The sequence below is a fragment of the Felis catus genome, chromosome D2 (assembly GCF_018350175.1).
Source record: "Felis catus isolate Fca126 chromosome D2, F.catus_Fca126_mat1.0, whole genome shotgun sequence".
Lineage (NCBI taxonomy): Eukaryota > Metazoa > Chordata > Mammalia > Carnivora > Felidae > Felis > Felis catus.
In genome coordinates, this window is record NC_058378.1 from 3,860,833 (window position 1) to 3,873,695 (window position 12,863).

At 40.2% G+C, this 12,863-nt stretch overlaps 1 protein-coding gene across 2 annotated transcripts in view; it reads left to right on the forward strand.

Annotated features, from left to right (window-relative positions):
• Nucleotides 1-12,663, forward strand: part of PCDH15 (protocadherin related 15) — a 1,549,353-nt gene extending 1,536,690 nt beyond the window's left edge. Inside the window, exons 37-41 of one of the 2 annotated variants that reach the window (XM_045040943.1) lie at nt 101-119; nt 1,734-1,772; nt 6,054-6,124; nt 6,984-7,092; nt 8,016-9,324. In XM_045040943.1, coding sequence (XP_044896878.1) covers nt 101-119; nt 1,734-1,772; nt 6,054-6,124; nt 6,984-7,092; nt 8,016-8,879 — 1,102 coding nt within the window. In that variant the 3' untranslated portion in view covers nt 8,880-9,324. Of the gene's footprint in view, nt 1-100; nt 120-1,733; nt 1,773-6,053; nt 6,125-6,983; nt 7,093-8,015; nt 9,325-10,520 lie in introns of those variants that run through there. The other variant, XM_045040944.1, reaches the window with a different exon arrangement.
• Nucleotides 12,664-12,863: the final 200 nt, after the last annotated feature.

Consider the following 12,863-nt stretch of genomic DNA (forward strand, 5'->3'; position numbering starts at 1 on the left):
TCAGTGTCCCTCACATTTTTAAAAACACCCTCATCTATAATTTTATTTAATCTGAAACTCTAAGTTGTTTAATACTGATTTCTTTGTTTCTGCCTTGCAGGAGAGGGTATGCATCAGAGGTAAGGGCTTTATGGTATTGATATTATATCAAGCCTACTAGGAAAATATTTGCATTATAGGAAGGCCTGGTTTACATTCTTTCATAGCCAGGGTATTCTCCTTTATTTCAACGAAACTTATAAATGTGCTGTGCTATTTATTCTCTTGTGTACCTGTTACTGTTTTGTTTTGGGTTTTAAGTGGGTGAACAAATACCAAGTGCTTACCTTTTCAAGGATAAATCATATTTTGCCTGAATTGCTGTTACTTGATATTGTCCAATATTCCACCAAATTTATTTCTTGGAGGCTATAAACCTAACGTAGCCACCTAGGATTCCTTAACTTTTATCCTTTTTACCAGTCCAAGGCTCCTTCCCAACATATTCGAGCTAAGATTGTAAAGAGTTGTGAAAGGTCAGACTGAGAAATCTCTGGCTTTCCATCCTGTTCGTTTGAGTCTGAGTCTGTGGAGACGATAGTGGGCGTTCTGGCCAGTGGCATCTGGCTGGCCGCTCGGAGAGTCATACTGCCGATGAGGCCACCGAGAACCCAGCAGAGTTTAGCAGACAGCTTCCCAGTCAAGATAGTGAAATGAGTATGCACCCTGATTGGCCAGTAGTGTAGAAATGCACAAATCCTAACATGTTTGGAGATCAAGACGAATGAATTTAAGAATAACTGGTTTTCGGGGACAATTATAACAGCTAACAGACCGGATCAGGATATCTCTAGCTCCAACTTCCTGCTTCCTTAAGTGAGTGCCTGAACTAGACCAGCTCGCTCACAGCCTTGTCGTGGAAACTGTAGCCCTTCAATCTCATAGCTGTCCTGCTGGTCCTTTCAAACGTCTGGTTCACTGCTGGAACTTCTCCCGGAACTTCTGTGCCCACATTCCCAGTGCTTACTGTAAGATTCATGTTGTGTAGCTACACCCCCCCACCCCTCAAAGAGTGGGTAAGCCACAGTTTGATAAATTATCGTGAAACGGACCAATAGAGACCTGGTTTCCTTTCAGTAAGTATGGGTGAGGTTGGGAGGCAGTAAGAAGTGATCCCCACGAAATCAGAGGAAGGACGATTTCCCTAATCACAAAGAACCTCCGAAAGTGTGCTTAATGCCTGACTGTAAGCAACTCATGTTTTGGTAAAAAGAAAAATGGGGAGCATTTCTTAAATATTGATGATGAGTATATTACAATTGTATCATGATTTTGTGTGCTCTCCTCTTCTCACTAATGAACCTGATTGCATTTAATGTGATTGGGGAGAAAAAAAAGAGGGGCAATTTAAAACAAGGTTAGACTTGTTCAAAAGGATTCTGTGGCACTTAAAGTGCTTTTAAAATCATAAGTAACTATATTAAGTTTGTGCTAAAAAGTTATTTATAAGTTTCTTATTAAGGTGATTTGAAGTTAATCACAACAATGATGAGATTTTTTTGCAAATCCGTATTATTTTATGTTCTAACATAAATAGTCAAAATATTGGTTGCCATCACATGAATGATCAATCATAATCCCAAGGTAACCAGTTTTAAGCTGTGGCCCTCTTTTTTCTCTCTTTTCAATCACGATCTTCCTTTTCCACCCGAAGTCTTTTCTAAACCTTGTTCTATTTTAACTTCCTTTGGCAGCAACAGCAACTGCTGAGGCCTTCTCTTCTTAAACCAGAGGTATCAGTTTTCTTTTCTTTTCAACCTCGCTGAGCCTTCGGAATTAAGGCCCGTTCTACCTGTAGGCAGACTGGGTGACTGCCAACACGATTGTACAAGACAGACAGGAGGTGGTTAAACATTAACACAAATAAGTAGGCGAGAAAATCACTCCTCTCCTGCTTGCGGGGGGTGGGGGTGGGGGGCTGAAATTCTGAACCCTTAGCTCCGTTCTCTAGGAGTTAGACAAGGAAGCCCTTGGCTCCTGTTGAAAACAAGCTCTCATTGAAAGAGACAGATCACGAACCTGATCATTCTCTTGTCTCAGTGAATCTAGATGCATCAGAACCCTTCCTGGGACCAGTCAGGGTTCGAGGAAAGATTTCTGGCCTCTGTACTGAAATAAGGAAAAGTAGAAATTGGGTTGTGATTGACACTCTTAAATCATTTCATGGGATTCAAACATGATGCCTTTGGACACATGTCTATTTCAAAATGCCTAGGACATTTTCTGCTGCCATGAGAAAAAGATAATCAGAATTTTAAAATGAATGCACATAATTTATACTTGTATGCACTATGCACTAAATTTTTTAAAATAATGTTTATTTTAAATGTATCTTTCTTTTGGCATAGTTGGCTGCCAAAGTGCGATCCAAGTGGTTAAGTGGTTAGAACTGACTCTCTAAAATTTGGAGGTTGAGTGGCAGGAATATTCAACTTTTGTAAACTTTTAGCTAAAATTTCTAGGAAGACATTCCCATAGACTACGGAATCAGATAACTCGGACTTAAGATCCGAATGGCAATTACTCGATGCAAAACCATAGTCAAGATATGCTCCTTCCGTTTCATCGTCCCCAAAATCTTGGCAGTAATATTGAATATACAAGCTCCTACCTCAGCCACCGGAGCACGGTAGGAAGAAACTCAGCAAATGGTAGTAATACTGTTGCTTTTGTTTGCATTAGTATACACGTTTACACTTTGTCAGTAATTTGCTAAAATAATTCTGTCTTGTCAGTGTGGTCAGAAAAAATGTGGGGCAACAGGGACTGCATGGGGCAGTGGAAAGAGTTGATAGCCCCAGTCTGTTCAGGCCAATTAGGGAGCCTGATGGTTGCTATGCCTTCCTTCATGTATGTATGTGTCTGTGTATCTATGTATGTATCTATGTATCTATGTACCTATTATCTATATTATCTATCATGTATCTACCTATCATCTGTCTACCTACCTATCATCTATCTGTTAACTATCTATCTATCATCTATCTCTGCATAGTTGATGCTCTGCCCTTCAGTAACTGATGATATAAGAATCCAAGAGGGACCCTTCAGATGATTCCCTTCTACCAGCTTCTGTCTTTTCCCACCTAGCTCAGACAACACAGTGACTGATTGAATCCAGGATTAAGTTTCCTGGATTCCTTCCCAACTGCTTCTATCCTTCTGTGATACTTTTTAAGTCATCTGATAACAGGTATATATCCTATTCTCCCTTTAGGAGAATAAAAGTGTGTGTCTGTAAAGGAAATTATTTGATTCTAACTCTGAAAATCTGAAATTCACTCAGTTGCATTATGTTTCCATAAATATTTGTTTTTCATTATTGCCAAAAGTTATCAAAATTCAAAATGACTTTTGTTTTTAATTGTAACGACACATAACTTGAGATCTTCCCTCTTAAATTTTACATGGATAACACAGTGCAGTTGACTATAATAACACAGTGTTGCATAAAGGATCTTTAGAACTTTCCATCCTGCTTCACTGAAACTTTATACCAGTTGAAAGCGGTTCCACATTTCTCCCTCCCCCACCCCGTGGCCATATCATTCTAGATTGGCAATTTTAGACACCTTGTTCAATGGGATCATGCAGTATTTATCCTTCTGTGACTGGCTTATTTAACTTAGCATAACGTTCTCAAGGTTCATCCATGTTGCTGCATAGAACAGCAACCCCTTCTTTTATAAGGCTGAGTGATATTCGCTGTATTGATGTACTACATTTTCTTTATCCATTCTTCCACTGATGAACATTTAGGTTTCAACTTCAAAATCTGTTGGTGGTCTTTTCTCAGTCTCCATATGCATGGCACTAAACATGCATTGGCCAAAGAGTTTAAAAGCATTAGTTCTGAAATCAGTTAGCTTCATTTAAACCAGTATAATTGTGTTGGGTTTTAGGTGCGTCAAAAGTCCAAGCCTACCAATATGAAAAATATAGGTAGAGAGATTTATATTTAAAGTGTTTAGTTTGAATAACTTAAATTTAGACTTTAACTGTGTCCCAATTCTTATTGACCTCATTTCCCACTACCATTTTCTGTAATGAGCACTTTTTGTTGAAATATAACTACAGACATAAAAGTAAGCAAGTGATACTGCACAGCAGGAAAAATTTTTACAAAACGCACACCCCCTACTAGCTCTCTAGAAGCCTGTCCATACCAACACCCGGATATTATTTCTCCTTTCTGCCAATGACTCAGCTGGCTTGTTTGTTTTTTCGTAAGATAAGTATGTTAGGTAAAAAAATAAATAATATAATATATATATATATATATATATATATATATATATATATATATAATTTCAGCTTTAAGTATATTTGACAAAATCATAAGAAATTTAAAGTATACATTGTTGTGATTTGCTATTTGGTGAGAACAGTTATCTTTTTTACCAAATTTCAATTACACAGTTATCAACTGCAGTCACCATGCTATACATTCAATCCTCAGACCATTCTCATCTTGTAGTGAAAATCTGTACCCTTTTCCCAACTTCTCCCCACTTCCCCCAGCCCCTGACAACCACTTTGCTAATCTTTGTCTTTATGAGTTTGCCTTTTTATTTATTTTTATATATTTTTGTACTCCATGTATGAATGATACCATCCAGTATGTGTGTTTTTATGTCTGGCTTGCTTTCCTTAATGTAACACTCTCAGCTGCCACCCATGGCCAGACTTTCTTTTTAAATGTAGACTTGTAGTGCACGGTGGCAAGACGGTAGCCAGTGAGGTTTATCCAAGGTACTCTTACCACTGATTGGAAATTTTTCACTGGCTTCTAACACACATATCTGTTTGTCTGTGTTTCAAGCTTATGTAAATAGGATTATATAGAATCGTGTGTTTCTTTTGCCCATCACTCTGTTTGGGAGGTTCATCTCTGTGACTGTGTGAGGTAGGTGTGTGTATCTCATGGACTTCTGCTTTGGTTCTGGTTTTTGGCTTTTACAAGTGATGTATTTTGGTGCACATTTATACTCATTTATGTTCAGCATATAAACTGAACTATACTGGATTTTTGTCAAAGGATATGCATATATTTGACTTTAGTATTACTGCCAAACATTTTCCAAAGGATTTGGCACATTTATAATCTCTCCAAAAGTATGTGAGACTTCCAGCTACCCCATGTCACTGCCAAAACATGTGACTGCTGATCTTGTTGTTTGCTTGTTTTAGCCATTCTTGTGGGTAGACTGAATTTAGCCATTCTTGTGGGTAGACTGAATTAGGTGTTTTGTTTTTCTTTTTCAATTTATTCTTATTTCGAGAGAGAGCAAGTGGAGAAAGGGCAGGGAGAGAGGAAAAGAGAATCCCAAGCAGGCCCCTCACTGTCAGCCCAGAGCCCAACTCAGGGCTCAATCTCATGGGCTGTGAGATCACGACCTGAGCAGAAATCAAGAATTGGATACTTAACCGACGGAGCCACCCAGGTGCACCTTAGAATTAGCAGGTTTTAAAATGTAAACATCCCTGAGCGGTCTCACACATTAATGTTGTGTTGAATTAATGTATAAATGATCATCATCATATCCTTTAATAGAAATAAGTGTAATGAATAGAAGTGCTCCGGGTGCTATGAAGCTGTTCTTAGGAAATGAAATAATGCTAAAGATAACATTATAATTCCTTCAGGCTAAAGTCTGTTAATAAAACAAGTTAAAATACAGTGAAATATTTTCTACTGGTAGTTTGTAAAGTTACCCAAGAACAAGTGATATGCTCATCTGTAATCTTTAATAGATTCACCTAATAGATCTAATAGACTCACCATTAGAAAAAATGTATTTTTTTTTTACTCCCTCCATTCTAATGACATAACTTTATTTCATGTCAAATAGTTGGAGCCAGAAAAAAATGTTGAATATGTTTAACATTTGAAATTAAAGTTTGTTGGCAGGAGTGTTCTGAGAGTCATGGGGATTCTAGGTCTGGAAATCTAAATTCATATGAAATGTGACAAGAATTTATTTTCAAATGCAATTTCTCTTTTTGAACAATAGGAGTTATCCATGGAGTCTGGAATTGATCCTGGCCAGGAATTTGGACAAGATTATTACAGTTATGAGCATGGGTACATCTTCAGATTTTTTTTATCCAGTATCAATATTTTCATGAAAAATGAGTTATTAGATATTACTAGCATTTGTGTTGCAAATGTGATTTCATCCATTTCATCCTTGAAAATGAATTATGTATCTACTTTTAGTTTCAATCAGGTTTTATCCATTTTTTTAACATTCACTTCTGGTTTGATGTTCTTTGCTGATATTGACCACAACTCTAATGAAGCAGTAAAATGATTCAAACTTATTTAAATGAGGAATAGAATTCAAACATATTTGCTCAATTCCTGAATTCACCATTTATTTCATAGGGTATGTTTAATATTTGATGTAACTAGTCAGCCTCAAGACTTGCCCAAGAGAAATTAGGAAGAAAACATACTTTAGAACCCAGTAATAAGCATTTCAAGCCAGCCTACACACACATTAACTGCTTTCTCAAAACACAGAAAGAAAATGTAAATACCATTCCAGATCATGTCTGAAGCAGGTCTTTGCTGTAACTATAGAGACATTATGTTGTGAACAAGCTATTAGTTTTACAAAGAACCTATTTCATGTTCTAAATTCTTCAACTCATTAAGGAACGATATGCTGTTCCCTTCACACTAGCCTCTCCCCTAGCCTGAATCTGAAATAACCTGGTTCTTTTTGCTGTTATTCCAGGGCACCGTCATGGCAAAATCCATTGGCCATCAGGTTGTAGTTCTTGCTCTATGTTTTAGTCACTAGTTGATAAGGAGCATGATAGGTGCTGTAAATAGATGTCTGTTGATTGAGTGATGAAGACAAAGAAGAACACCGAGATCAGTCAAGGTCACATGGACCACACAGAAACGTGTTGAAAGTTGTAAGTTTCTGTTACAGGTATGAGATGCCTCAGTATGGAAGCCGTCGCCGTCTCTTACCGCCAGCTGGACCAGAGGAGTATGGTGAGGTGGTTGGTGAAGCCGAGGAAGAATATGAGGAGGAAGAGGTAATGTGATGTGTAACCCTATTTGAATAGCAGGCTACAAAATATTTCAAAAATCAGAACTCCCATTCACTTAGTACATGTTTTTCATGGAAATTTCATTATGTGGACCATTTCATCACCTTGTTTATAGAAGGAAATTCATTACTGTGTATGTTTAACTTATTTCCTATGATAAAATGTTAAACACCTGGAATAAGGCCACAATGAAGTTTATATCTTCTAAAATCCTAAATGTGACTCCATAAAAGTAACATTATAATCAAATACGTAAAAAGTATTTTGCAAAACAATGGTCACTTTGGTTCCCACATTATCCAGCATATCTAAAAATCATGAAAACAGTATAGTTATCAAGCAGAAGGAAAGCATTACCACCAATATTTTTAATGGAATTCTATCACTTACGTTTTAATTAACAGGAGTCATTTATATACTTGTCTACAATATTTACTTGAAACATTTATCCAAAATAAAAACAAATGTTGCTAAGGTTTTCCCTGTTCAAAATTAAGAAAATAGTCAAATTTCACACACACCAGTCAGATGAAGTATCATAATTTCCTGATTATTTAAAATTTTGTTTAAGAAAACACAAAGTGTTTAATCAACGTGTAGGGATGGGAGAGAGAAGAGTTAACGATTACTTCTTTCTCTTTTGATCTAAGACGCAAAATAAACTCTGAATAAGAAAAAGAAATGTGAAAGCGTTAGATTCTGGTAATACAAAGTACAAGCCAAAATAAAATACTTTTTTGTGATCACTCTGTGCCTGGATGCAGTGGGGTGAACGGTGGAGAGCCGCCTGCTCATTCTCTACAACTAGTTACAACCTGCAGGTTCATCCCTGCCCAACTTGTGTGGGACAAGGTCACCTGGTAACCGTCCCCCAGCTGACACTTCACTTGCATTTTCGTGATTTTCAGGAAAAGGCAAAGAAAATTAAAAAACCTAAAGTTGAAGTCAGAGAGCCTAGTGAGGAGGAGGAAGTAGTTGTCACCATCGAGAAGCCACCGCTGGCCGAGCCTCCCTGCACCACATGGAAGAGGGCCAGGATATTCCCGATGATCTTCAGGAAAGTTAGAGGGCTGGCCGAGAGGAGGGGCGTCGTGGACCTCGAGAGTGAAGAGTGGCAGCGACGCCTTGAGGAAGCGGACAAGGATTATCTGAAGCTCACCCTGGACCAAGACGAGGCCACAGAGAGCACGGTGGAGTCAGAGGAAGAATCCTCGAGCGACTACACAGAGTACAGCGAAGAGGAGTCGGAGTTCAGCGAGTCGGAGACCACGGAAGAGGAGTCTGAGTCAGAGACGCCCTCAGAGGAGGAGGAAGAGAGCTCTACCCCTGAATCCGAAGAGTCGGAGTCCACAGAGTCAGAAGGAGAGAAGGCCAGGAAGAACATCTTTCTTGCCAGAAGAAGGCCGGTTGTTGAGGAGGTCAAGGAGGTCAAAGGCAGGAAACGGGAGCCCCCTGAAGAGCCCGAGGAGGAGCCCAGGGAGGAGGAGGAGGAGGGAGGGCCAGCAGCAGGAGGGGAGAGCGAGCTGGCCTCCGTGGACGAGCCGGCAGACCTGGAGGTCACCGAGGAGGGGAGCGCAGAGGCGGCCTCGGGGGAAGAGGGCTCGGCCAGCGAGGAGGAGTCAGAGCCGGCCAGTAGTGTTAGCAGCAGCAGCAGCAGCGAGAGCCAGTCTGGAGGGCCCTGGGGCTTCCAGGTGCCAGAGCAGGACAGCAGCAGGCACGCGCGCCGGGACAGGCGTCAAGGAGGCTCCGAGGGCTACGACACGGCCCTCTGAGAGCAGGACAGGTGGGAGTGTGCGGTGCTCCTTGCTCTGTGTGCTGTGCCCTCTGTGTGCTCTCTGGGGTGACGCCTGCAGGGAGGTCGTGGGCCTCCTCTCTGTGTGACCTGACACTGGCATGCCCGAAAAGGGCAGCCCGCGCTGTCCACGCGTATGTGTGCGTTAGAGGGTGTCAGGGGACACGGACTCCCCTCTCTTCTGGGTCGTGGAAGACAAGCGACTAATCCATATTTAATACTTCCTAGTGGGGCTCCTGGGAATGCATCTGGCATCACGGCTCACCAGGGACGCCCGGCCTGGCCGCGAGGCTTCGTGAATCCATACGGGGGTTTCGGCTCAACTGCAGACCGTAAAATCAGGACACAACTTGCAACAGTGACAGCTCTAAAAGTCCACTTTTGTCGATGTGTACATTTCGACTGGCCAAAAGTATTATATAAAATACCACACAGGGGCATAAATGTCCGACTCTTGATTTCAGCTCAGGTCATGATCTCACGGTTCACCAGGCTGAGCCCCGCATCAGGCTCTGTGCTGACAGCGCAGAGCCTTCCTGGGATTCTCTCTCTGCCCTTCTCCCACTTGCATGTGTGCTCTCTCTTTCTCGCTCTCTCTCAAAACAAGTTAACTTAAAAAAAAATCCCACACATGTTCAAACAGGTTTGTAGCTGGCGCTTGGAAATACTAGAAGCTAAATGAAATTAATTAAGTTTAAAAATGAAGTGTATACCATTTCTTTTTCATTGTGGGTAGGTGTTAAAGATTTAGGAAAAAAGGAATTGAATTTTCACAAAACATTCTTCTGGGTAAGTAAACATAATAACTTTGAAAGATATACCTGGAAATCCAAAAAGTGTGGCTTACTTACTGCAACATGTTGGTGGTTCACATATTCCGAAAACGTGGAACTGTTTAGTACTGGCTACCCTTCACTCCTTGTCGTTCCTGACGTGGACTGGTGAAAGAAAAATGTAGAAACGTTCATGTGTTCCAGTTGCTTACTAGAGGAAAGTTCACAATAATTTACTGTTTTGTGTATTGCTGGGTAAATTATTCAGGATGGGAAGATATTTTCCTTCCAGTTAACATACATCTAAGTGGAATATACAGAACATATATATTAAATGAAATATCCTTAAATATATTTAAATGAAGTATCCAGAACACTAGGATGCTTCTCATTTGGCTAAGAGAAGATTAATTAGGAATTAGAATAATGCAGGTTTAAAAAATATATTTAAGATTTGGGGGCAAGAAGGATTTTAGGAACAGGCTATACTAATGCTGTGCCTGCCTTCTAATCTGACCTCCCTGAAATGTGTAGCCACTGCCCAATAGTGGATGAGATCCTCACTCCGATATAAATAATACGCCTGTTTTCACAGAGGGCAGTAACTTGATCTACAAGAACACAAGTGCACCTGCAAAGTCAGCTCCTTAAGGGAGCCCCACTTGACTCTGAGAAGGGATGCCCTACCAGCCGTGGGCTGGGCCGCGAATGGACAGTAGTTTCTTCCTACCTCTCTCCAGTCCTTTACCTCAGACAGCTTTGCATCATGGGTGTTGAATTTCACAGGTCTTTTAACCTTTGCCCCTCTGATTCCTGTGACAGTGACTCTTTGTCTTTTCTCCCGGCAGTGGGCCAGGAGACGGATGATCAAGCTGGTCGTGGACCGCGAGTATGAGGCCAGCTCCACTGGAGAAGACAGCGCCCCAGAGTGTCAGAGGAACCGTGTGCACCCTCGAGGCCCGCACAGCAACATCAATGGCAACATCTATATCGCACAGAACGGTTCCGTGCTGCGAACCCGCCGGGCCTGCCTCGCTGATACCTTAAAAGCCACTTCCCCCGTGCGCCTGGGGAGGCACTTTAAGAAACTCGACAAGTTGGCAGTGACACAGGAGGAGAATGTCCCCCTGAACACGTTGTCCAAGGGCCCGTTTTCCACCGAGAAGATGAACACAAGGCCCACTCTTGTCACGTTCGCCCCTTGCCCCGTGGGGACCGACAGCTCAGCAGGGAGGCCGCTGGGCCCCAGGCTGAAAAGCACAGTTGAACAGGAGGCCGACAGTAAGAACGTCAGGGACCCTCTGGAAGTCCACAGCGACCACACGCACTCAGACGACGAGGAGCTCTGGATGGGCCCCTGGAACAGCCTGCATATACCAATGACAAAACTGTGACTGGGGTTTTCTAAGAAGTTACTTTGATTTTTACTTCAGTTTTTAATAAACTGCGCTTTTTATTGTCGCTGACAAAACGACGTATGGGATTTATATCATGCACACAAGCGAAAACTTTGGAAAATATGCTTTAAACTTTAAAAAAAAAAAAAGACAAATTTGCACTCACTCACATTTGTATCGGTGAATTGTTCTTCCGGGAAAATCTTTTTTGGACAGACTCTCAATTCACTAAATAACATCTCACTTAAATGCATCACTTAGCTGTTTTGTTGGGTCTTGAATTTTTTTTTTTCATTATAATAAACAAGAAATAATTTACTAAGTCATCATTTATACTTTGTTGATTAACATAGATGACTCTTCATCTCCACCTTCACAGAACTTTTTTTGGTACATGTGAATTTTCTTTTCATTAAAAAATGGGAAAAAATTTATATTAGAGGATTTTACAGGTAATGGGTTTATACAGCTGCTGTGTACACCATACTGATTTTTTAAAAGAATAGAATTACAAAGTGATAGCAAATGTGGGAATCTTCCGTAAATTATTAGCAATCATGAACCTCTTTTCCTTATTGTCCGATATAAAGTTTTTCAAAATTTTACATATGTATCTGTTGACCTTTTAAGGAACACTCGAGGTCCTATCTCTTTTATAAATATCATCTGCGGTTTTCCCTCACTCCCAACCCCTCTGCACACACACTTTATGAACACTGTATCCACACCAAACATAGTATAATTGAGTTTTGCCATCTGAAGTGAAATAATTATTTGGAATTCTCCAAATAAATTCTCCACAGAAATCTCCCCCTCATCAAAAGCTTACTGAGGTGGAAAAAGATCAAATAGGAAGAATGCATCTAGAACCGCAATGTCAATATGGAAGACGTAGAAAGATCAGAGAAGTCTATTTCAATATGGAAGACGCAGAAAGATCAGAGAAGTCTCACATTAATGTCATTGGACATGAACATTTCATAAAGGAATTTGGCAGGGTCAAGAATTTAGGTAACATGTAAAATGCCTAGGAAGGGTATAAATCTATAGCTTCAAGTCTATTATGGTATTTCACTTCTCCAGCTCCATTTTCTTTATAGACTATTTTAAGAATGGTAATATCTATGTGCATAAAGTGCAGAACCAGATAAAGAAAAAAATGCCCAGGTAATCATTATCAAAGAACACAGTCAAGATTTCTCACCACTAAACAAAGCACAGCATTTCACCATTCACAGAAATGAAAACCAAGTATCCTTTCCAAAACAAAAAAAATCCCAGAAACTTGCCTTGTGTGCTGCAATACTCTCCAGATGTTAAAAGGATGGCACTATAATTGAAGAGAATTTGGGATTTTACTGAATAGGACTTCGCAGGATATAGCTATCGTTCACCTCAAATTTTGCACAGAGTTGACCAAGTTCGGATTTCGATAAAATTCTCTCATGCATGCTTATTATATGGTTGAAAGAGATTGAATAATGCACTATGATTAATTCCTCTCTCATGTTTCATAGTTTAAAAATAGCTGATTATAATGTTTCCTTATTTCCAAAGTGAATGAATTGTATGTAACATAAATTTGCCAACTTCTGTAAGTAGTCTGTTTTAATTTCAGGTTTCAAAAAGTACTTGAGAGCAAATGCAGGAACATCTCATTTCTCTGACATTATTGGAAATCGATGCCTTCTATACCTTGCCAGAAAAACTACCAGTATTAACTGGAAAGAAATAGGACGTTCTAACATTAGCTTCTTAGAAATTTAGAATCTCGCTCCCGCCCCCAGGTCTACT